The sequence below is a fragment of the Lissotriton helveticus genome, chromosome 10, assembly GCF_964261635.1.
Source record: "Lissotriton helveticus chromosome 10, aLisHel1.1, whole genome shotgun sequence".
Classification (NCBI taxonomy): Eukaryota; Metazoa; Chordata; class Amphibia; order Caudata; family Salamandridae; genus Lissotriton; species Lissotriton helveticus.
The window spans coordinates 1,012,020,129-1,012,044,266 of NC_136071.1; the positions used below are offsets into that span (position 1 = coordinate 1,012,020,129).

Consider the following 24,138-nt stretch of genomic DNA (forward strand, 5'->3'; position numbering starts at 1 on the left):
TAACCCTGGGAAACATGGAGACTCCAAGCTTCAGTCATCACCTCACACACAGGAGACTACAGGCACCAAAGGCTAATGAGTGCCACAGGCCAACCCAGAGGACAATGACTAGAATCACCCTAAAATTCAACATCTTCTTACACTATGGCGATGTGAGGTGTAGCATCGTGAAAGGAGCGCAGTAAGGGGTGGGTCCAACAATTACAAAGTGTCTAACATCCTAATAAACTCTGAGCTCTGGACACTAAATTCAGCTGCCCTTTTCAAATCCTCCGGTCTGAAACAGATTAAGCCACTATCATGGATCCAAAGGACAGAAAACAACCAAGAAACATGGTTAGGCAGCTTTATACAACTCAGACCCTGTAAAACTACACAGAGAGAAAGCTCGAAACTATCAGGCTACTTATACCCTGAGCAAACCATTCAGAGTGATGACTGGACAAATGTGCGCATTAAGAGAGCTTCAATCTTCATAATACACCCTAAGCTCAGGGCGCAAAGTCCAGTGAGACCATGCAACTCTCAGGATCCTTACAACCAGAACAAGTTTAAAAATCATAAAAACAAGCTGGCTCCGTGGAGCCGAAGGGAGAAGGAATCAAAGTGCGCGATGCGCGCACTGCCAGCCTCCAGGGACAGGAGATGTGCACGAGTACGGAGTGCACATCTCCTGTCCGCGCGTGCCACCTCCTGTCTCCCTTCCAGCACCAAAAGTGGCAGCAATAGATCTTCGCTAGCAAGACCTAAAAAGGGAGACAACGCCCAACCAGAAAACTTCAGGCTTTGATGTTGATGGCAAGTCCTTTTCGAAAGTGCTTCTCAACTAGCTGGAGGCATGGATAGATGAAAACATCACACCTCAATACCATAGGGGGTTACGGCTAAACTCCTCCATCATGGGCAACGTTATTGCCCTCTCTTATTTGGCCATAGAAAACACATCACCGCCACTTTACGCTTGCTTCGTTGATTTCAGCACCGCTTTTTATGGCACTGACAGAAATATCCTCTTGTCAAAACTTGCAAAGTGCCAATAGAGCACTGTACACAGCCGATACATGGGTCCAGACCAACATCACTCAGAACAATGCTACTATAAAAAATCTATACAAACAAAGGGCTAAAGCAGGGATGCGTCATCGCTCTCACCTTGTTTAACTTATACACTGAGTACTTAGGCGTGGAACTGCTGAAAGGAAACACCTTCCCGCCTAAGCTAGGCCCAAACATTGAATGAATGAGTGGCCCACGCAACAAGACTATGTCGACCCTGACAAAACCAGGCATGCCGCCAAGAAGGCACTTGATAATAGCCTAGAAGATCTGGAGGAGTCCCGAATGGTAGTCGCCAAAATGAGGCATTAAGCATCCTGAAGGGTATTTGGAACGATGGAGCCCCTGGACCTAATAGTCTACCGGGTAACATCTTCAATGAAGCACAGGAATTCTAGACACCTTACATGCAAAGCCTGTTCACGCTTGCATTTCACACGGATTGACACTCTTTCCTCGGGGCTGTCACTACTGAAGGATGACCACAAGAAGCTGGCCGAAAAGGTATCTGAACACAAGCTGGCCATCGCGGATCTACTACCACAACAGACGGAACACTCCACGCGGCTAGAAAATCTGGAGAAGCAGTTGAGGGGCCTGAGGGATAGAGTGGATGACGCAGAAGGACGCTCGCGTCGCAACAACATATGCATTTTGGGAGTGCCGGAACGAAGAGAGGGGGCGAACCCAACCCGCTTTGTGGAAGACTGGCTGAAAACAGTGGTGGACCCGGCGGAGCTCACCCAGATGTACAGCGTCGAAAGGGCGCACAGAGTACCCCCCAGGCCTCCGAAACCGGGAGCACCGCCTAGACCGTTGATAGCGCGACTACTCCATTTCAAGGACAGACGCAATCCTGAAATCACCGAGGGATTATGGCCCAATCAAATACGAAAATCGAACAATCTCCATTTACCCGGATTTCACGCAAGCGGTGCAGAGGGCCAGGGCGTCCTTTTGGGGAGTGAAACGCGCCCTCGGGGACCGTAATGTGAAATATGCCCTTTTCTTCCCGGCTCGCCTCAGAGTCATTCATGATCGTAAAACTCACTTTTTCGACACCCCGGAGGAGGCATCGGAATGGATGGAGGTGGCACTCACACCACCTGCTTCCCCACGATCCAGGGAGGAAGCGCCAGAAACGCAAAATTCTGATGGCCAGGACTTGCCGGAGAGGCGCCCGGGGTCTCCAGAGCGGGGGACTCCGCAACATGGGAGACTTGAAGAAACGGAGGGGAATACCTCGATGGCCGCGGCCCTGCTGACATCCAACGCCCTTGCGGAACATGATACCAACGGTGGGACGATGCCCGCCAGCCCGACCAGTTCACAGACAACGGCGACGGATGCGGAGGGCAGTCTGCAGTTGTTTCCCCGCATCACGGCGCAGATGGCAGCAGACATGTGGTCACCGATCCGGTTGCAGCGGTTTGGTAATGTAGAGTTTGACCTAATTGGCTATGGGGTGGGGGGGGGAGGGTCTGGGGCCCAGGACACCTGTTCTTGATGGGGACCCTGAGGACGAGACTCTTAATAAGCGACTGTTGAACTCGCCCGACTGGGCACACGCCCCCCAGGCACAGACACAATAGCGCTGTTTGTACCCCTGTTGGGTGTTCCAGTTTGGTCCTCTCTGTTCTAGGGGAGAGGTCCGTAATGTTGGGGTGGTTCGATTGCATACAGTACTGATGATGTTTACCATATGGTCAGTACTCATGAGGTCAGAGGCGGCGTCTCGAACTGGGACTACATGGAGTAATGGCGTCTCCTAATCATTATAAGGTCTGCACTTGGAATGTGAGAGGCATGGGCTCAGTGCATAAGAGGCACAGGGTACTGGCTCAACTGAATAGACGGCAGATACATATAGCGTATCTCCAGGAGACGCACCTAAACGGGGCGGAGGGCACTAAGCTTTTGCGGAAATGGAAAGGCCAACTCTTCGCCACAACGTTTTCCGCCTTTTCCCGGGGGGCGGCCATATGGATTAGAAACACGGTCCCATTCAAACCAGTAGAAACTAGGGTGGCTAAGGACGGCAGATATGTGTTCACAAGAGGGATGCTCAATGGTAAATGCATAGTGTTGGGTAGTATATACGCTCCGAATACAGACCAGTCAACGTTTTTTTATAAAGGTTGGCAGAGTGTTGACGGATTGGGCGGGGCATGAATGGGTGATTGGAGGTGATTGTAATGCGGTGTTAGACCTAACGTTGGACAGATCGCACCCACCGCTACACGGCACTGAGAGCAGGAAACAGGCTATGGCGCTAGCACGGTGGGTGGATGGATGGGAACTGGTTGATGACTGGAGAGCACTAAACGCTTCCAATAGGGAATACACGTTTTACTCTCCACCACACAAATTACACACTAGAATTGACAGATTGCTCTGTTCCAGGACTTTGGTGGCGTCGGTTAAATCTGTACAGCACATGGGCAAGACACTGTCGGACCACAACCCAGTGGAACTGACAATACACTGGGGGAGACAGTCTACCCCGATCCCGACGTGGCGGCTTTCCCCGAGGCTACTAGAGGACCCGGTGTTCCGGTCAACACTGCTAGACGCAAGCACAAATTATTTCACAGAGAACGGTGGCACGGCCAGTTCCAGGCAATTCGAATGGGACGCCTTTAAGGTGACTGTGCGTGGTGTGGCAATGGGTGTGAGAGTGGGAGTTAAGTGCACAGTGCTGAATAAGCTGAGGGTGGTGGAGGATGGCCTGGCGATGCTTGAGAGCGAGGCCGCTGGCACGGGCGGTGCTCTCACGCAGCTCCAGGAGGCACGCATACAGTATGCGGAGCTGCTGGAGGAACTGTGGGTGGTAGATTATGGGGAATACACCACGAGACAACATACCCAAGCTGACAGGGCGGGTGCGCTCCTAGCGTGCTTGACGCGCAAATGAACCGACAAGTGCCCCTATCCTCGAGGTACGCAATAACGCGGGAATGTTGGTACAGGACCAGCTAGAGATCAACAATACGTTCCAACATTACTATTCGGATTTGTATGGACCTCACCCTCCACTCTCGGGCCCAGGCCTTGAAATGTTCTTCTCTGACATATGTGTTCCTAGGTTGACTGCGGCACAAAGCGCGGACCTTTCGAAACCCATTACACTAATGGAAGTTCGGCAGGCCATTAAAGCCCTACCGCGGAATAAAGCGCCCGGGTCGGACGGCCTCCCGGCGGAATTCTATCTGACGTACATAGACATCCTGGCCCCCGCTTACATGCACTTTACATGGAGGCGCTAGAGGGTGACTCCTTACCGAACACGACCTTACAGGCTGTGATCGTGTCCATCCTGAAGCCCGGCAGAGACGCCCAACAGTTGGAGAATTATAGACCCCTATCGCTGCTCAATACAGATTATAAGATCCTCAGTAAGCTCCTGGCCACACGTCTCTCCCAGTGCATCCCGGACGTTATACACCCCGACCAATGCGGTTTTGTACCGGGCAGGAGCACTGCCCTAAACTTAAGGAGACTCAGTAAGTTGATGTCACCCAATGATGCGGGAAGAGACACGGAAGGGTGCATATCCCTGGACCTCAGGCAAGCCTTTGATTCCCTAAGATGGGACTATATGTTCGCAGCAATGGAACGATTCGTGATCCCACCGGAATTTATAAACTGGGTGTCCTTACTATACAGGAACCCTACGGCGCGGGTTCGCACCAATAGATGTATCTCACGGCCAGTTCAAAATTGAGAAGGGCACAAGGCAGAGATGCCCGTAATCGCCGTTACTCTTTATTATTGCGCTGGAAACATTAATGATAAAAGTGCGGACTACTGCGGCCACGGCTGGGATAGCCAGACTCGCCACCCATCATATCATATCAGCGTATGCAGATGACATACTGTTATTTTTAAATGATGTCAGTGGCCCGCTACACCCCTTACCGACGTTTTTTAGTGACTTCCAGAGGCTTTCAGGCCTTGTGATAAATGAGGCCAAATCGTATGGATTCGGCTTTCATAAACCCCTGGATGTATCGCACATCCGATTTGCACCAAACCAATTTCAAGTGGCGACAGTGACCTTCAAATATTTGGGAATCCAGGTGTACCGTCAATCACAAGACCTACTGGACGGCAACTTGGGCAAGGCCCCGACCGCCCTGCAGTCTCAGGTGCGATTCTGGACTACTCTGCCCCTGTCGGTGGCGGGCAGAGTCGCCATCTCTAAAATGGTGGTTCTACCGAGGCTACTCTATTTCTTCAAGAACTTGCCTGTTATAATACCCATTTCCTTTTTCAAGTCCCTCAATGCGTTAGTGACAGAACTGGTATGGGGAACGGGCAGGCGACGAATAAGCCTGGCCAAATTACAACTTCCTCCGGACAGGGGTGGTTTGGGGGTACCCGACCTGATCGCCTATGGATATGCATGCCAACTACAATGGCTGGCATTTTGGCTGGCCGGTCGCAATCTCCACGAATTGGACATGACAGACGCTGACAGACAGCGGGGTGACATACACCGGCTTCTGCTTCCGAAGGCCAAGATATGAGAATCGGCACCACCGCTACTTAAATTGGCGATTACGTATTGGAAAAAGGCAGTCCGATACACGAACAGACATTCCTCATATGCACCCACGATCCCGTTTTGGGTGTCCCACTGGGAACTGGCTTGCTAACGGAAAAGAGGTTGAGGCGTTGGACGGATGCCGGAGTTACACGGGTTGGGTACTTCTTCTCAGAGGGTAGGCTCATGACACACGCGGACTTTAACCACCTACACCATGCGCCAGCGGCATTATTTATGCTGCATGCGCAAGTTACGCACTACATAACCACACACTGGGTGAGGGACGGGTCGGAACCGGACACAAACACGTTGACCACTATGCTATACCTCATGGGGACGGGTGGCCATCTAACAAAGTGGCTGACTGGTGGTATCATAGCAGGCAGAGCTGTTTCACTACAGCCCCTTAAATCACGCTGGGAAGGGGATGTGGGGAGACCCCCTCACTGATGAGGAATGGGATAAAGTGTTGCAACAGCCGAAGAAGGTGTCATGTAACCCCAAATTTAAATATATACAGCTCATGGTAGTGCATAGGGCGTACTTAACCCCCCACAGGCTGCGTACTATGTTCCATGACACAGCTGACACATGTCCCAGATGTCGACATGAGGACGCAGGACTCCTACATATGTTTTGGGAATGCCCCAAGTTAGGTCATTACTGGGACTTGATTACCCGCATTCTGGGTGGGCTAGCACCGAATAGACCCTACACATCTGCATTATATGGTATGCTGGGAATAGGTTACAAGGAGAAGAAAAGAAGTGTAACTACTAGATTTGTGGACCTGGCACTACTGCTGGCAAAGAGGGCGGTGGCTATGAGGTGGAAATCGGCTAGGCCACCAGAGATAGAGGTGTGGGGCAAGGAAGTGCTACGATGGGGCAAAGCAGAAGGGTTGGAACTACACAGAGAAGAGCGTAGTGGGCTAAGGAAAGATCCCATTTCGCTAGATTGGAATGTACTACTAACGGAGTTTAAGCAGGGACTTCAAGAACACAATGAATAGGCTCATCCATAGATCCAAAAGTGGAGGTGGAGCGTGGTCTAACATGATGGACCGCGTTACTTTGAATAGTACAAAAATGAACAATATACTGATAAGCTCAAGTCTGAACCGAGTTGCAGACCCTCACGAACCTATACACTATTGAATATTATACATTTGTAGGAAGACGAGAACTCCATTGCTTATTCACAACAACTGCCCTGATTATGGAGCCGCTAGGCCTGTATTGTTGTACTGTAATGACTAGTGCCAGGGAGCGGGGCGGGGGGGGTCGGTGAGTTATAGAGTTGAACCGTTCATGAAAATTGAAAACTGAAACTGATGTGTGTACTGTGTAACAAAGCTGAATTGCTGATATATTGATATACATAAGACAGTGCTTTTTTGATGTGATGATTTATCCTACTTAATAAAGAAACTTTAAAAAAAAAAAAACGCTTGCATTTCAAAGTCAGTCATACTGGACTCATGGAAAGGGTCCATCTTGCATCCCATATACAAAAAGGGAGACAACGTCCAACCAGAAAACTTCAGGCTTTGATGTTGATGGCAAGTCCTTTTCGAAAGTGCTTCTCAACTAGCTGGAGGCATGGATAGATGAAAACATCACACCTCAATACCAGACTAAACTCCTCCATCATGGGCAACGTTATTGCCCTCTCTTATTTGGCCACTAAAGCCATAGAAAACACATCACCGCCACTTTACGCTTGATTCGTTGATTTCAGCACCGCTATTTATGGCATTGACAGAAATATCCTCTTGTCAAAACTTGCAAAGTGCCTTTAGAGCACTGTACACAGCCGATACATGGGTCCAGTCCAAGATCACTCAGAACATGCTACTATAAAAATCTATCCAAACAAAGGGTTAAAGCAGGGATGCGTCATTGCTCTCACCTTGTTTAACTTATACACTGAGTACTTAGGCGTGGAACTGCTACAAGGAAACACCTTCCTCCTAAGCTAGGCCCAAACAGACACCCCATCATGCAGTACGCAAATGACCTGATGATAATGGACCAAACAAGAATGGGTATGAAGAGAGCCTTGGAAGTATTCCACTCATATAATGTACAGAACTTTCTACATGCAAATGCAACGAAAAACAAAATCCTGATATTTTGTCAAAGAAATAAGATACATTAGCTGGAATGGCAAATGAGCCAGTTAAGGATAAGCACCACAAGCAAATATAACTACATAGGTGTGTGGCTGTCAAACACAGGTAAATCTACTTGAAGGCAGAAGCACTGGCTGACAAAACAGCCAAGAAGACCACGTACGCATTATACAAATTACATCACAAGTTACAGTCACTCGGCAGAGGGGATTCAAAGATCTCTGCTTGCAAAATTGCTATGGACGATAAATTACCACCTCCTTGCCTTCCCTGGCATGCTCACCGAGCCATTAGAGTGCTGCCATACAGCTGCAAATAGGAACATTTTTAATAACCCAAAACCGAATCGACGCACACTGATCCTGTTCGAGTTTAATCTTGTGAAGATGGACACTGAATGTAAAAAAGACCTGATCAAGTCCCACCATTGCATGTGCAGAGCGGATCCAGATTCAATGAGAGGTGCACTGAATGTGATATTTCAGGATAAAAAGAGCAGCTGGTCGAAGTGTTTGAGCAGTGCCAGAGACTCATTAAACTTTCCCCAGAATTCACAACAGATCCACCTATAACAATGGACAGTCTAAAGAGAATAGTAACTGTGAAAGGCCAGCGCATATCAAGGGAGCAGGACATAGACCAAATTAGAGACAACCCGGGCGCAGTGGGTCTCGCCAAATCAAATGGCACCTCCTGCCAACCATATTTAAAAGCGGATATGGGAAGGCAAGCCCTACAGAACATACTGTGGACCAGGCTCCCAACTCTAACCATACAGGAGTATAAGCTTCACTGGAATAATATTCACGTAGGCCACTGGCAGTGCTGTCTGTGTCAATACCACTTTGAATCCGCAGCGCACATTGTTTGATGCTGCCCTGCATAGGAGAGTCTACTTAAGAACAATCTTTCTGCAGAATGGGATAAGAATTTGCAAAGAGGCATTGACACATATCTATACAACAGCAGTCCCAATGGAACTAGCACAGACTGGCAAGTTCTTCGCTGTCAGACATTCGCCTGCCGAGGACACAGATAATTTGAAAACCCTTCAGCACCACAGTGTGACGGCTTATGATAGCCATGGCCTGATGAACTGGCTATTTCACGTGAAAAACCTCTAAACACTGGGTACTTTGCACTTTATTGCTAAGCATGCCTGCTAAGCACTTTTTGAACTAGCATGTGGCACTTCAAGTGAACAGCCTGCTCCCCTGAGATTCAATCTCATGGAAAAGATTTCCTATTTTAGGGCAATACACACTATATCGCCATATTAAACACTACTAAGCACTGTATGACCAAGCATGTGGTACTTTAAACAACAAGTATTTGCAATGCAATAGGTCTCGGATTTACTAGAGTTTGAGCTATTGGCATTGTAGATTACAATGCCTTTTGTTAATGTGTTGTTTTAAATAAAAAAAATTAAAGGGCATTATCATTTACAATGCCAATAGCATAAACTCTCGCAAAAGCGAGACTTCTTGCCTATGCCAATGCTTGTTCTGGTTAGTCGTAAATCCATTTTCTCAAAGATAACGTCACGCAGATCTTCGAGGGGTGTTAGCACACCAGGAACTTGGTCTTGGGGTACCTTATGCGCGGGTGCTGACAAGCCTGGGGTGCCCGCCGGGACCCAGCGTCGGTAGGATGCTGAGGAGCAGTTGAAGGTGCAGTTTCCTGCCGGGTCGCCCTAAGCCATTAACTCCACTCACAATTGCAACAGCTGCTGGGACTTGTCCAGTCACAACTAAAACAAGGAGAGAGGTGCGGGGCAAAAGAGGCACAAGGAGAGAGGTGCAGGGCAAAAGGGGCACAGGGAGAGAGGTGCGGGGCAAAAGAGGCACAGGGAGAGGTGCCGGCAAAAGGGGCACACAGGGAGAGAAGTGCGGGGCAAAAGAGGCACAGGGAGAGGTGCCGGCAAAAGGGGCACACAGGGAGAGAGGTGCGGGGCAAAAGAGGCACAGGGAGGGAGGCGCGGGGCAAAAGAGGCACAGGGAGAGAGGTGCGGGGCAAAAGAGGCACAGGGAGAGAGGTGCGAGGCAAAAGAGGCACAGGGAGAGAGGTGCGGGGCAAAAGAGGCACAGGGAGAGAGGTGCGGGGGAAAAGGGGCACAGGGAGAGAGGTGCCGGGGAAAAGGGGCACAGGGAGAGAGGTGCCGGGGAAAAGGGGCACAGGGAGAGAGGTGCCGGGGAAAAGGGGCACAGGGAGAGAGGTGCCGGGGAAAAGGGGCACAGGGAGAGAGGTGCAGGGCAAAAGGGGCACAGGGAGAGAGGTGTGGGGCTAAAGGGGCACAAGGAGAGCTCGGAGATGTTATTGTGACATGTGAACCAAAGACTAATCCAAAACAAACTTTTGCACTGACATGCAAGTTCAAAAATGGACACCTTGTACCAGTCGGTAGCAAACGTCAGTAGTAAACTATTGCAACATTTCCCGTCACCTTTGCAAAATAGTCTGACCCTGGTAAAACATCCATGCTTTGGAATTTCACCTTCAATTAGCACCACCATCAAAGGGTGGGTTTTCCATACATGCATCTGGACTCATGGATCCCTACTATGGTGCGGCATTATGCGAGGCCCACAGATCTCAACTCAGAACAGCATAAGCAGGAAGCCGAGCATTATGACTTTGAATCATCCAAGTCCTTTGAAAGTGATTATATTATACATACCCGGCAGACATGTTCCTCTAGGTCTAATGATGCAGTGATGGCAATGGACAAAGACTCGTTGCTCCTCTAGGGCACTCAACAAAATCATTTTTGTAACTTGGAAATCTACCCCAACTAATGCTGTGTAATTGGCAAGTGATTCTCACGACACGAGAGAGGAGGGTCGGAGGCGGATTGTCAGGCTCGGCTCTGTACTGCGATCTACCCTTACAGCGCAGGCTCTTCTAAGCACTACACCGATGGCGGAGCACTTCTGAGGTTCTGTGTCCCGAGGTCGCACACTGCACCATAACTGATGCATTGTTAACTTTGATGGCAGTAATAGCGCTCCACCACCCCTTCAATACTCAAATGTGAGTTTGTAGTAAGGAGAGACTACGCAAAGTCACCGCTAGACAACTGTTTGAAGGACGCCAAAGGATTATAAATTCCGTTTACCCATGGCGTCAATATTGCCTTCTCCAGCCAGAGTAAGCGAGCCACAGGGACACATATGTATTCTTTTGGTATGAAAATATCAGTACAAATTAATGACACACAAACAGATGGACAATGACAAATAACCCTGAGGCTACGATGCCCAGTCGGGAGGAGGAGCCATATCACGCTGTGTCCGGAGGCAGCGTGAACGCGTTGCAATAGGCAACAAAAAAAACAAGGTCGAAAAAAGGGTTGTTGCAAGAGAATGGTGATACTAAGATTGCGAGGGAGCTGGTTCGAACCGGGGGCTGCCTACGGCTGCTTCCCAAAAGCAAACCTCGAGGGTAAGCGGCCGCTTCCTAGGAACAGAGGATGAGCAGCTGCGTGGAAGTGAGCCAAATGAGCTTCTGCGCCTTAGAGGCAGAACGTTGGAAATGAGCTACCCGCGAGAGCACAGCTTGGAGATGAGCAGCACAGGAGCAAGGTCTGGGGACTAGCGCGAGGGCAAACCGCCACTCCCGTACAGCGGGGCCGTGATGGAATAAACTTGTGACACAGGCGGCGTGGCACTCTGACCCTGCTTCCGCTTACCCTCCCCTCACGCCGCTCCGCTGATGATGCTGCTGCCGGTGGGCGCGTGGGGGTGATGCTGCCAGCTACTGGTTCGCTGGCAGCTTCGGCACTGCGACTAATCAAAGCCCGCATTATAGTGCGAATTGGAGGACAAGGGGGAAGAGTCCAGCACAGCAGTCTGCGCCGCCGACTCTCCTCCTCCCGCCCCGGCCAAGCTCAGCCATCGAGACTCCATGGGAGGGGGAGAACCCGCGCCTCCTCCCGGGCTCCTCCAGCAACATTGGCGGCGGCTCGGGGTGCGTGCTTGAGTTGCTGCCAGCCGAGAGTGGGCAAGAGCCCGGTGAGGTAAGGGGGGGTGGGAGGGGTGTGTGTGTGTGTGTTGGCATGTGTGTGTGTGTGTCTGTGTTATCCACTTCCTGGCAATGTAGGACAGGAGATGTGCATGGCGTGTCGGTGAACGTGCGCGCTCACATGGGGAAATCGCCTGCGCGTGTCCATCCCCTCTCACATTCCCAGGAAGTGGATGACAAAAGATGCTTCGCTGGACGCAGTGCTTTGCACTGCTTACACCAGCTCGACCTAAAAAGACTCCTTCCGCAAGAATGGGTATGATAAGGTATGGCCTGACACCCTGATTTTAGAATGTGCAGGAGCTTTACTCAGGGGCACATCGCACATTACGTCTGCGTCCATTTAAGAGGCGCTTTACCATTACTCTGCATCTCTCAGAATAGTTTGGTTGCACTTGGCATCACCAGTTCACAGCTTTTAGAATTGGCCCTTGTGCACCCAACAAACACTTGCATATTTGCTAGGCACCCTCGCTCGGTACGTGTCACAGCTTATGCATTAGGGCACCATACACCTCATTTTATGCACTTACATACCGCGCTCCTGCATGTTCACCAAGGTTGATCTCTTCTGGGTTTTAAATTTGTGTATGGCTAACATTTTAAATGTAAAATGTGCAACTTTTTTTCCCGTAAGTCTTTGTATTAATACCTCTAGGCCTGTGTAACATTTTACACTGGCATTTTGTTTTTATTTTTAAATGTGTTTGTAATGATTCTAAGTAATTATACAATAAAGATGACCCAAAAATAATTGAGAGGCTGACCTAAGGTGTTATATTCTGCAGATGAAACTCTCACAGCTGTGTTTGAGAGCTCATGAAAAGCCACCACATTGTCAATCTGAGACATTGTAGATGCAAGGGACTCTGTACATACTGCTAAGAAATCCTAAGAACCAGAAGAGTAGCCATTTGAGTCTGAATACTAAAGAGAAAACCTGCGCTACTTTCCTATTCCTGGATTGAAAGATTCAGATTGGTGGTCAGATTGACAAGCCTTCTCTTCTATATGCTTCAAGCGACCACCAAGATGGTTATACGTCTCTGGACTAACAACGCTATTCACAAAGAGACCTTACACCTTCCTGATGAGGTTGGATGAGCAGTTCTTCCATCCATGGATGAACTGGGACTTCCAAAGATAGCTCAGGAGACTGCCGCAGGAAGATGAGCCTGGTCATCACCCAAAGAGATAACGGCTGCTACATCTCACATAACCACAATAGATGTAGAAGATAGGATGATTGTCTTCTAATTTTTAGGAGTGGAAGGCGACATGTTTTGCCAAGGAGGGGTGTACTCTGGGTGACGGGGAGACCCCCCAATGTTGACCATGAGATTTCTGAACTCATCAACTCCTGCCTCTCGACGTCAAGCAGCTTGGCCAGAGTCAGGAGTGTTGGTGATGGCGAGTTGTTGCCCACTCTCCTTCTGAAGTGGGAGAAGCGACATGGCTAGAAGACGATGGAATGGTGACCTCTCTCATCCAAGGCAGAGCTGGATAATGCAGATGTCATACTCTGTCAATTTTCCCTTCTTCCCCCAGGTGAACCCCTTGTCTGCCCCTTAGCCTTCTATATAACATTTCTTTCAAAGTCTACAGTCCTGGATGGAGTGAGAGTCAGGAAGATACACCATGCAGATATTGTGGACTGAACTCTAGCACCTTACATCCACAGGATCAGCATTTATCAAAAAGGTCCAGCACAGTGACCAAAAGCACTGGGAGGTAAAACACATCCAGGAAATGCCAGGGGAAAACACTGAGTCCTCAGAAAGGGCGCAAAAAGAAAAAGCATCAAAAGATATTCAATGAATCTAAAACTCCAAAACCTTTTTGGTGTTAGTAGCAAAAACATGTTTGGTGTTAGTAGCAACTAAGAGGAAATGTGCTCACGATTTCTTGAGTAACACCCTGCTGTACATGATCAGATAGGGTCGCCTTCAATGTTCTTAAAGGAGCATGATTAAATACTAATGTGTGTATGATTTGCACTGGGGCATCATTTCCCCGTTTTTTTTTGTTCTACAGACACAGTTTTCAAGAGGAGTGTTTTCAGCCAGATGTACGCCGGTCCTATATTTTGGCTAACTGGCAACAAAAAAAGAGAAAAACACAGACAATTCCATTCCTTCCTTTTAGTATGCTCTGTTTTTGGTAGGATTGCCTGGTATAATTAAACCACTTATCCAAGGATTCATATTTTTTTTAGCACGAAAAAGGAGTTCCCGTAGGTTTGAAAGATTGTGTGGTGCCCCTTTGCTAAAAAAGCCAAGCATGGATCTACAAAACTAAACAACTTAAAGAGCGCTGGGCTCCCAGCATTTAGTAACATTAAGGACAAATTACTTGCAACAAAGTTAAGTCATTTTCAGAGCCATACTAGCATCTTTCTCCCATGCGGTCTATCTTTTGGTCAATATTGTGACACTGGGAGCATGACTGGCTTTTGGAATGAGATTCAAACTTGAGTGGACAAGGGAAATTAAACTGTATTAGTCCTCCTAGACATACTGGCGATCTCTCAAAGGTCTATAATGCTGAACCAAGGATTATCTGGCCCTTGGTTCAGATTGGTCCTTTCAGAACAGTAGGCAATAAAGCTAGATGCACTCGTTACTCATATGGTGTAGCTCCCTTTTTATCAAACTAAATTCACAGCAAGTAAAACAGGTCTCTATTTCAGCCCTATTTGGCACAAACCTTTCACATTGGGAGCCCTAAAAGTTGAAAAGAGGGCCAGGACACCTAAAGGAAAACATCAAAAGTGTGTCAGAATACAGTTTTTCTGAAGATGAAATGGCAAGATATCATTGCAAAATGAAGGCATCAATATATGAAATCGTAAAAAGATGGAATAAAAAAAAAGTTAAGGTGGGGAAAAGAATGCTTGTGAATTGGTTGAGACCCATGTGAGGGGGCTGGGCTAGCACACTCAAAGGACTGTTACAATACCGTATATAGATAACCTGTGCATGAGTGTTTATAATTCAATACATAGATATCTGATGTTACACTTACTTGGTGGTATTCCCTTTGAAAAAATAAAAACAAAACCCTTACCTTGAGACGAGACGTCCTCCTCATCCGTTCATCTTTTCCGCAGGACCCAGCCAGCTGACCCTAACTAATCCTGGCGCTGTTCTCACAGTATGAGAGAAGCCCCAGGATTGGGTGGAGCAGCCTCACTCAGTGCTCCACAGAGCACTGGAGGCCTGCGCTTTCTCTAACCCAGCTGTCTAAGACAGCTAGGTTAGAGAACTTTAAAATGCGCATGTATATCATGTCGCAAGATGGCCGGCCAAAGGAATATGCGTATATTTTAAAGTACACAGCTCCATGCTGCTGCCACTCGGCAGCACTGGCCCCGCCCCGTTCTGTCACTCAGTTCAGTACGGGTCGGTTGCTGAAAAATAAAATGGTAATAAATAAGATTTATTACCATTTTATTTTTCAGCTCAGGCCTGTGGGGGTGATGCTCCGCCACTCAAACGGAGGAGTCGCCCCTAAGCGGGCAGCAGAGTCCTGTACATAGCAACAGGACAGTTTGCCACCTTGTGAGATTAGAGAGCCATGCAGATATATTAACAATGCAAATACAGCGTAGACAATGAATAGAATTTTTTTTAAACAAGGTGTCACTATGGGGTTAGGCTGGCAGGGAAAGGGATACAGTCTACGATGGTAAGAACATTTTGACATGGTGTTTTTCCTAAAATGTATCACTGAGCTACCAAGTCTAAAATGTAAACAAGCATTGGTATAGCCAATAGGTCTAGCCTTTGGGGCCTTATAAGTGTTTAGGCAGAGCTATTGACTTTGCCAATGTGTTTAAGCTGTGCTTTAGAGAAGTGTGGCTGCTGTGCAGCATGCTGAAAAGTTGTAATAAAAAATTGCCAGAAGCATTTTTGTTAACTTATATATGACCAAGAAGGCATTATGTCCAACAGAACGACCATATTAAAAAATGTATGTACAATAAAAAAATTCCTCATGTTTCTTTTGTTCTTGCAATGCTGGCAACTTGTTTTTGCCTATTCCAAATGGTTGTTTGTTAAAGTTTATTTTGAGGTGGCATAAACAATTGGAGGTTGAAGGTTGTGAACTAGCACCTGTATAATAAGACTAGCAGCTGCCAGACGCTAGGGGAGAATCAACAGATGGCAGATTCCGAGAGCAGGCTCAGGCGGTGTTGAGTGATGTTGAGGTGGTAGTGGTGGTAGTGACTGGTGTTGAGACGATGCTGAGGTGATGCTGAATGATACTTAGGTCTTGCTGCTGAGTGATGACGATGTGGTGGTGTACTATTGCAAAGGCGATGTTGAGTGATGCTGCGCTGGCGCCGAGTGATGCTGCGCTGGCGCCGAGTGATGCTGCGGCGGCGCCGAGGGATGCTGCGGCGGCGCCGAGGGATGCTGCGGCGGCGCCGAGGGATGCTGCGGCGGCGCCGAGGGATGCTGCGGCGGCGCCGAGGGATGCTGCGGCGGCGCCGAGGGATGCTGCGGCGGCGCCGAGGGATGCTGCGGCGGCGCCGGGGGATGCTGCGGCGGCGCCGGGGGATGCTGCGGCGGCGCCGGGGGATGCTGCGGCGGCGCCGAGGGATGCTGCGGCGGCGCCGAGGGATGCTGCGGCGGCGCCGAGGGATGCTGCGGCGGCGCCGAGGGATGCTGCGGCGGCGCCGAGGGATGCCGCGGCGGCGCCGAGGGATGCCGTGGTGGTGCAGTGTGATGCCGTGGTGGTGCAGTGTGATGCCGTGGTGGTGCAGTGTGATGCCGCGGTGGTGCAGAGTGATGCCGCGGTGGTGCAGAGTGATGCTGCGGTGGTGCAGAGTGATGCCGCGGTGGTGCAGAGTGATGCCGCGGTGGTGCAGAGTGATGCCGCGGTGGTGCAGAGTGATGCCGCGGTGGTGCAGAGTGATGCCGCGGTGGTGCAGAGTGATGCCGCGGTGGTGGTAGAATAGGTTTAGAGGGGTAGAAGAGAATTAGAAGGGTAGTAGAGGGGTGGTAGAGGGATAGAAGAGGGTTAGAGGGGAAGAAGAGGGGTAGTAGAGGGGTAGTAAAGGGGTAGAGGGTAGAAGAGGGTTAGAGGGTTAGAAGAGGGGTACAAGGTTAGAAGAGGGGTAGAAGGTTAGAAGAGGGGTAGAAGGGTAGAAGAGGGGAAGAGTAGAGGAAGTGGGGTAGAAAAGAGGTAGAATGTTAGAAGAGGGATAGAAGAGGGGTAGAAGCTTAGAAGAGGTATGGAAGAGGGGTAATGGGATAGAAGAGGGGTAGAGTAGAGGTAGTGGGGTAGAGTAGAGGAAGAGGGGTAGAAGGGAGGTAGGGATATATAGGCAAATGAAAAGGAAGCTATCGACTTCAGGAATGCCAAAGAAAGCTCTCCTATATCTACCACTCTCCCCTCTCCTGTGACCTCATAGATGCATCGTAGCCCTTTTCCTCTGCTGCGCGAAATGCACTGCTATTTTTTTTCCTCATCTTTGCCAGTGTGCTCGGTGGAAGGGAGTAAATGCTCCACTACAGGCCTGTTTTACAACTCTATCAGCTGTCGGAGCCAGGAGAGCAAGTAGCTTTCATCAGCACTAGCCAAGCCTGCACTGGAGGATCTGGGTTCTCGCAGCTCTGGCTCTAGGCCATGCCCTTACCTTCTTTATGAACATTTGACCAACAAGAAGAAAATTAAAAAAGATTTAAGTGACCCATCAAAGCTTTTAAAATATAGGATGGATAAAGGTGCATCTAAATGGAATATATCCTGTGGTAGAAAAACAGTTTAAAAGATAGCAACCGCATCCCAGAAACTCCTATTCAGTCATTTCCATGATATTTGGAAGATTCTGGAGGACAGGCATGGGTAATCCTGCTGCACAGTAGAGATCTCGTGTATTAAGCTGCTAATTGTAATATAGTTTGTTAAGGAAATAGAATCATGCGAAAAGTGAACAAAAATTGTCTAATAATTGCACAAGTGGCTTAAGGTCCATGGGAGCACGGTTTACGAAGGAAGAAGCCTTACAAATCCTAGCTCGTCACTCCATCAAAGTATTGAGTCCCTTGGTAGATTGACAAGATAACTGTTAGTGAAGGAATGAGACCTACTTGGACATTAGAACCCTTTAGCGCCCACTTCAAAACCCACAGCACCATGGAACTATATGCCTCAAATTTTGCAGGTTCTGGTCGATTCTGGTGCTTGGTCCATATCCGGAATAATGGCCGCTCCCGATTAGTGATTTGTGCAGGTCTGTGTTTGCTGGTGCTGCATCACAGAAGGCAAGGTTTGCTGGCACAGCCCTGTTGCCGGTGCATGCCTGGGCGGAGTTGTTGTGATGTGTATGATTGATCAGATCTGCTCTTGTTGTCTTCTGGTGCATGTTAATCAAATTCGAAAGAAGTTGTGATGCTTTAATGACAGCTGTGCAGCCTTGTCGGATTTACCATGCTCTAAGGCAGACCTGGAAGCTTGTTTCTTCTCAGTGGTCTATTACTTGTTCTCAGACATTTGTTGGGCAGCTGGAGGTGTGATGCGATTGGTAGACTGTAGCATGGTGGGAGGTCCTAGCACTATGAGGCAGCACCTCGACTCTTTGTGGCATCATTTAGTAAAGAGTCCTGCTCTAGGAGGCACTGTGGGTCTCTGGGTGAGGGCTACAGGGGGAGTGTTTGTGACTGAACGTGGAGCTCATTCTGAAGTGCCCTAAGAGTATAAACTCTCAACAGCTGAGGGCTTCCACTGCAGACTTGACGCACACAAGCAGATTCAGTTTTCCTTATGCATTGTGTCTGTCCACTCAGCCTTTCATCCTGCTGAGGTCGATAGAATGAGTACCATTAGGTTGGGTATCAATAAACATCTGTTATTGAGCGACAACATACCCTTCTGGCGGAGCGTGCGCTTTACACGTACTGTTTTGTTATTTTCGCTGTGATGCGGCCCCCCCTCCAAAAAATGAGACCGGAAGCCGTACCACAGAGGTTCAGAAACAAGCCCTACAGTGACCAGACCGGATCTTTTGATGAGTGCGTTCAGGCGATAGACCGCTTTCTCGATCAGGACAATCAAAAAAAAGCGCGTGGCAGCAGGGAGAGAGGAGAGAGGAGGGGGCCTGCGCGATTCCCTTGCGGGAGCGAGCAGCACAGCGCGCTAATTGATACCATATGGCGCCAGCTGCTCGCTACCGCAATGGAATCGCCAAACGTGCACGCGTTGCCATTGTGGGCACGTTTTTGGCTGAAAAGCCAGAGCCATTCCAAAAGGTCTTTTGTCTATGCAGCACATGCGCGCAGGTAGGCGATACCTAAACAGGGCCATTCAAGAGTGTCAAGTGGTGAGCAACCCTGTTGATTAGTGTGTTTGCAGGTCTTTGCAACTGTAAGCTATGTTAGGGATGTGCGACTACGAAAGAGTGCCCACCTGACCAGATGTGTTTAGTGGAAAGGTAGTACGGTTTACTCAGGTGCAGCACCTTAAACAAACACAGATCTGTATTCTGGGAGGGTGAGGATCCAATGCAGTTCTGTGACGCATGGGGTTGTCGTCAAACTATTTTTGGTTGTGATCAGTACAATCACTGCTTTGATAAACGTCAATGAGGACTGGCAAACCAGTGAGTAGAATGTTGCTTCTGTTAATGTGTGACAAAACTAGGGCCTGGACTGGATGTTCACAGAAGGGAGGAAGGGTTTGTATTTTTAACACGAATTTCAACTGGGGTGGAACTATAATGCTGTGTTTTAGTGGAGGAACAAAAGGGGGTGGAGATGGACGGGCTGAAGACGGCTGGAATGCCAGAAACCGGTCCTTGGAAGCTTGTTTCCGGTCCAGGGAAGGCATGGCTTGGAAGTTCGGGCTGGACTGTTCCTATGAGGCACAGGGTCAGACTGATTTGCATATAGCCATGTCTGAACTGGGGTGGCAGAGTGGGCTAAAGAACGGTGATGGATCAAACCCAGATCTTTTGACTGGGTGTGAGTGTTTGATTGGTTCAGATGCTCCGTCCTTCACCACCCCCTTTTGTACCGCTTTGGCCGCCATAAGTGTGGCAGGGTATGCTCAGACGTGAGTCCCTTGCTCACTTTGCCACTGGATTCATGCAAGCCGGGCTGAAGACGGCTATAATGCCAGAAACCGGTCCTCGGAAGTTTGTTTCCGGTCCAGGGAAGGCATGGCTTGGCAGTTCGGGCTGGACTGTTCCCATGACGCACAGGGTCAGGCTGATTTGCATATAGCCATGTCTGACCTGGGGTGGCAGAGTGGGCTAAAGAACGGTGATGGATCAAACCCAGATCTTTTGACTGGGTGTGAGTGTTTGATTGGTTCAGATGCTCCGTCCATCACCACCCCCTTTTGTGCCGTGTTTTAGTGGAGGACGGAACTTGAGACCAAAATCTACAGGTTCATACTATGCAGCAGATATGGTTCATCGATTTCCATTTACGGGGAGAAAGACCTGGTTTCTTGGATTGCGGTTCAAACAAGCTGAAGAAATTCAGGTTTGTATATAATGTTTAATATGGATCCGAGTTTAAAGACATTTTAGCTGACAACACCACAGCAGGTATGAACTAATGCACTTAAAGTAGCAAACTATCTTTTTGGCTTAGCAGTACCAACAGGGGCTATGGTGAAGATCTGCAAGAACGGAGGAATGTGTGTTTCAGGGTGAGGATATCTTGAAACGTTGGAAAGTAGATGAACACACACACATACACACTTGCAAGGATTTGAGTATTCACTTTGTTGCACACTTCTACTTTAGATATACAGCTGAAAGATGTATTACTGCCCACAGGTAAATCGTACTTTGTGGTGGGGGGGTTTGTAGGAAAACCCTATAAACGTGGGGTGTAGGAGAATGCCCCCTCTCCCAACAGGGAAACATTTCCCTGAGGAGAACAAAAATAGTTTTAAAGTGCAACTGCACCACTGCAAGATATTACGCATGTGTAAGTGCACACCTGCTGAATAAAATGCAGGTGCAGGGTAGGAATTTGAAATTTAAAAAAATTCCCAAACTACTCTTGGGTAATTGCAGCTGTCAGTTTTACAGCAGTAGAGCCTTCTGATCCAAACCCATCGCCACAATTTAGTTCTATCCTAACAACAATAATGTTTCTACCAGTCTTAATGGATAAATCCACTTTAATGTGTCTTGGATCTTGCATAAAACTTCAATATAAAGACAACAATGCTTCAAGGCCTCGTTCAAAGCCACGAGGATGCATATATGAATACTGACAGCAAGCGAATGAGCCCGTTTGACTTTTAATATGAGGTTTTAAAGCTCTACACCTTTACTTTTCATTCCCCAATGTGAAGTATAATCTTAGAGAATGTATAGTGGGTGGTTATTGCATAATTATGGTACTAATCAAACTAAAAGTAGTCCTCAAAAGTCAATAAATAAAACTGACATGTGTTATGAATCAAACTCTCTGATATAGTAATGCAATACAAATCGAATACGAACACACTTTGACGAATCCCATAGGTATGCGATTTGTATAGTCCTTTCACACATGCAGACCCCAATATCTTTCCACGCTTTGACATAAATGTTATATTTATGCACATATCAGGGTCGGATTTGGACAACTAATAGGCCTGGGCACCAAAGCAAGAGCTGCCCCCTAGATAGCTAAAAAAGCAGTAATATCAGGAAAAACAACAGTAAAAACCGGCCCATCTGGCTATAAAATCGGCCAACAGCTGCTAAAAAAAACAGCCCACACAGACCAGCCCATTGGCAACGCTTGATTGCCCTATAGGCCAGTCCGACCCTGGCACATGCAGACAGGCAAATACACTTATCAATATCCACGCCCAAAGAACACCTCATCTGCAATCACCTACACACAGCCAAAAAGACAAACGGGCACCCAAGCACACAGACAAAGCACAAGCATTCCCTCACATCAATGACCCAAGGCAGCAAAGAGCATCAAGACAAAGAATAACAACGACCCAAGGCACCAAAGAAAATGAATAACCCCAGGTAATCATAAACAGCAGTGGCTCCAGGTAATAACAAGAATCAATGGACCTAAGCAGTAACAAGCCAAGACCAAAGATTTTAACAGCAGGATATCAGTGGCTCTGCATCTGTTCAAAGACAGTCACCACAGTTCTGAGCCTCTCTCCGAGAAATGAGCCCCGCCACCTGGAGTAGGTATGATCACATTATGTTTACGTTCAGACACGCAGAACTGGATCATACATCACAAGCCAACCTTAACTAAACTTTGTGTCTCCTAAGTATGCACTAGCTGAGCTAGACAGCTCGGAGAATTGAATACCCATCGTTGAGATATAGAGACTTGTCGGTCACGAGTTCAAAACCCATCAAGGGCGACTCAACCACACATTCTGCCCAGGTTGGTAACTTTAACAGCATACGTCGGGTTAACAGTAACATTTGTTATTCAGAGCACATAGAAACCGCAGACATTCCGAACAAACCGCTATGTAAAAGAAAAGTTATTATCAGTGAATGCTAGTGAATGGACTGCTGACAGCAAAGCAAGGAACGACAGAGCAGTGGTCAGGGATTTGATTGTGTGTTTGGTCATCTACAGCTCTTACACTAATTCGTACAGTTCTTCAGTGCTGGCTCCTCCGCTAAGGTGGAGGAGCGTCACCCCACTGCTATTCAGTAGTGTAAGAAAAAGAAAAAAGAAAATAATAGTTCAATGTTATTATCATTTTATTTGTTGCTATTGTGAGCGCAGCAGCTTTGGGAAGCAGACTGAGCTGCTCTGCTGAAGGAGCAGGGAAGGGGAGGAGTGGTTTTCACTTGTGTACATGAATGCTCGGCCAGCCGCCTCGGGCCTGCCAAACATTCATGCGTACATAGCATGCGCTCCACCAAGGCTGCATTACAGCCTGGATAGAGAACATGCCCAGGCCCCCATTCCCAGTCTGAGCGCCGATCCACAGCGCTCAGACCAATCACAACTGTTTCATTGCAGCGTTGGGATTGGCTCAGAGGAGCCTAGGTGTCTCCGGTGTCCTTCATGTCCGGCCGGAGGAAGGAAGGAGTGGAGAGACGTGACGAGAACGACACGGGACGTGGACAGGAGGTAAGTTAAAACATTTTATTTATCCCCTTCCCACCCTCCAACCCCTGCTTCCCCGCCCACCACCCGATCAGTGCCATCCACCACTGAAGTTATTGAATTAGTGCATGCACTGCAGATGGCACAATTTCAGTGAAAACGGGTCAAGGATTTCCTTTGAGCTAGAGACTGCTTCACCAGGATCCTAGCTGAATTGTGTCACAAGTAGTATGTGGTGCTTGCTGCCCTCAGGTGCCAGAGACTTGTTAAAAGTGCATGCAGACTGATATGCCTGTGTTACCAATTAAAATCTTGAGGAGAGAATACAAATCTATGTTGTTATGACAGACAACAGTCAATGGCTATATTTTTGCCTCCCTCTCTGTGCAGACTACAGCATTTGACTATAAATGGTGAAAGCACCATCAAGGAAAACCTAACAGCGGTAATGAGCTACACATTTCTTTACAATTCCCAAGTTACGCCTATTTACAAAAAGTACATGTAAATGTGGCACATGCAGTTAGTCTACGGCCCCAACACAGCAGACAATTTATTAAAACACATAGGCCTAAATGACTACACAGCTATAACCTGGCGAGTTGTCACGATACCTGAGTAGATTCATCTTTCATGCATGAAGGGTCGAGTGCATGGGGGTCACGTGGCCACTGTCCTGTGAGGTATGGTCCGGTTATTGTGTCCAAAGATGAAGTTCTCCTTATAGCTTTTGAAGTTCTGATTTTATGAGTTTTTGACTTGTCTACTGCAACATAAAAAGACAACATTCATTCAATAAGGGCTTCATGAAGCTTTTGCCAATTACAAGGCGGGCCACTATCAGAATCAGAAAATCTTTATTCGGTTATTTACACAAAACAACCATAAAAGCACAATTTGATAAAAACATCATCATGAAAACCAAGTATCTAAAAGCCTCTTATCCGGATATATAAAATACAATTTAATCTAGTGCAAAAGATTTACAACAATTCTAGGCATTTTAACCCTCCATACTGTTTCTAAATTTTAGGGCTAGTTTTAAAAAGCTGATTACAAATAAAGTGCATTCGTGTTTTAGCAGCTGTAAATAACAACGTGCAGGTCTAACCTGGGTAAAATTCAATTTTTTAAGAAGAGGCTTAAGATAAATCCTCCGGGGTGTATCATAAAACGAACAAATAAATAAAAAGTGCACCAAGTCCTGCGGAGACACATGGTCGCAGCCGCAGGACGGTAACACTTGGCCTTGGTGGCTACCTTTTGGAACTACTAGCAGTAGATGAAAAAGACCCAAACGGAACCTAATTAACAAAAAGCGG

At 48.0% G+C, this 24,138-nt stretch overlaps 1 protein-coding gene across 4 annotated transcripts in view; it reads right to left on the reverse strand.

Annotated features, from left to right (window-relative positions):
• Positions 1-24,138, reverse strand: part of GLCCI1 (glucocorticoid induced 1) — a 467,188-nt gene that overhangs the window by 340,153 nt on the left and 102,897 nt on the right. For all 4 annotated transcript variants that reach the window (XM_078663695.1, XM_078663694.1, XM_078663693.1 and 1 more), the window contains exon 2: positions 23,431-23,582. In XM_078663695.1, coding sequence (XP_078519821.1) covers positions 23,431-23,582 — 152 coding nt within the window. The remainder of the gene's footprint in view (positions 1-23,430; positions 23,583-24,138) is intronic.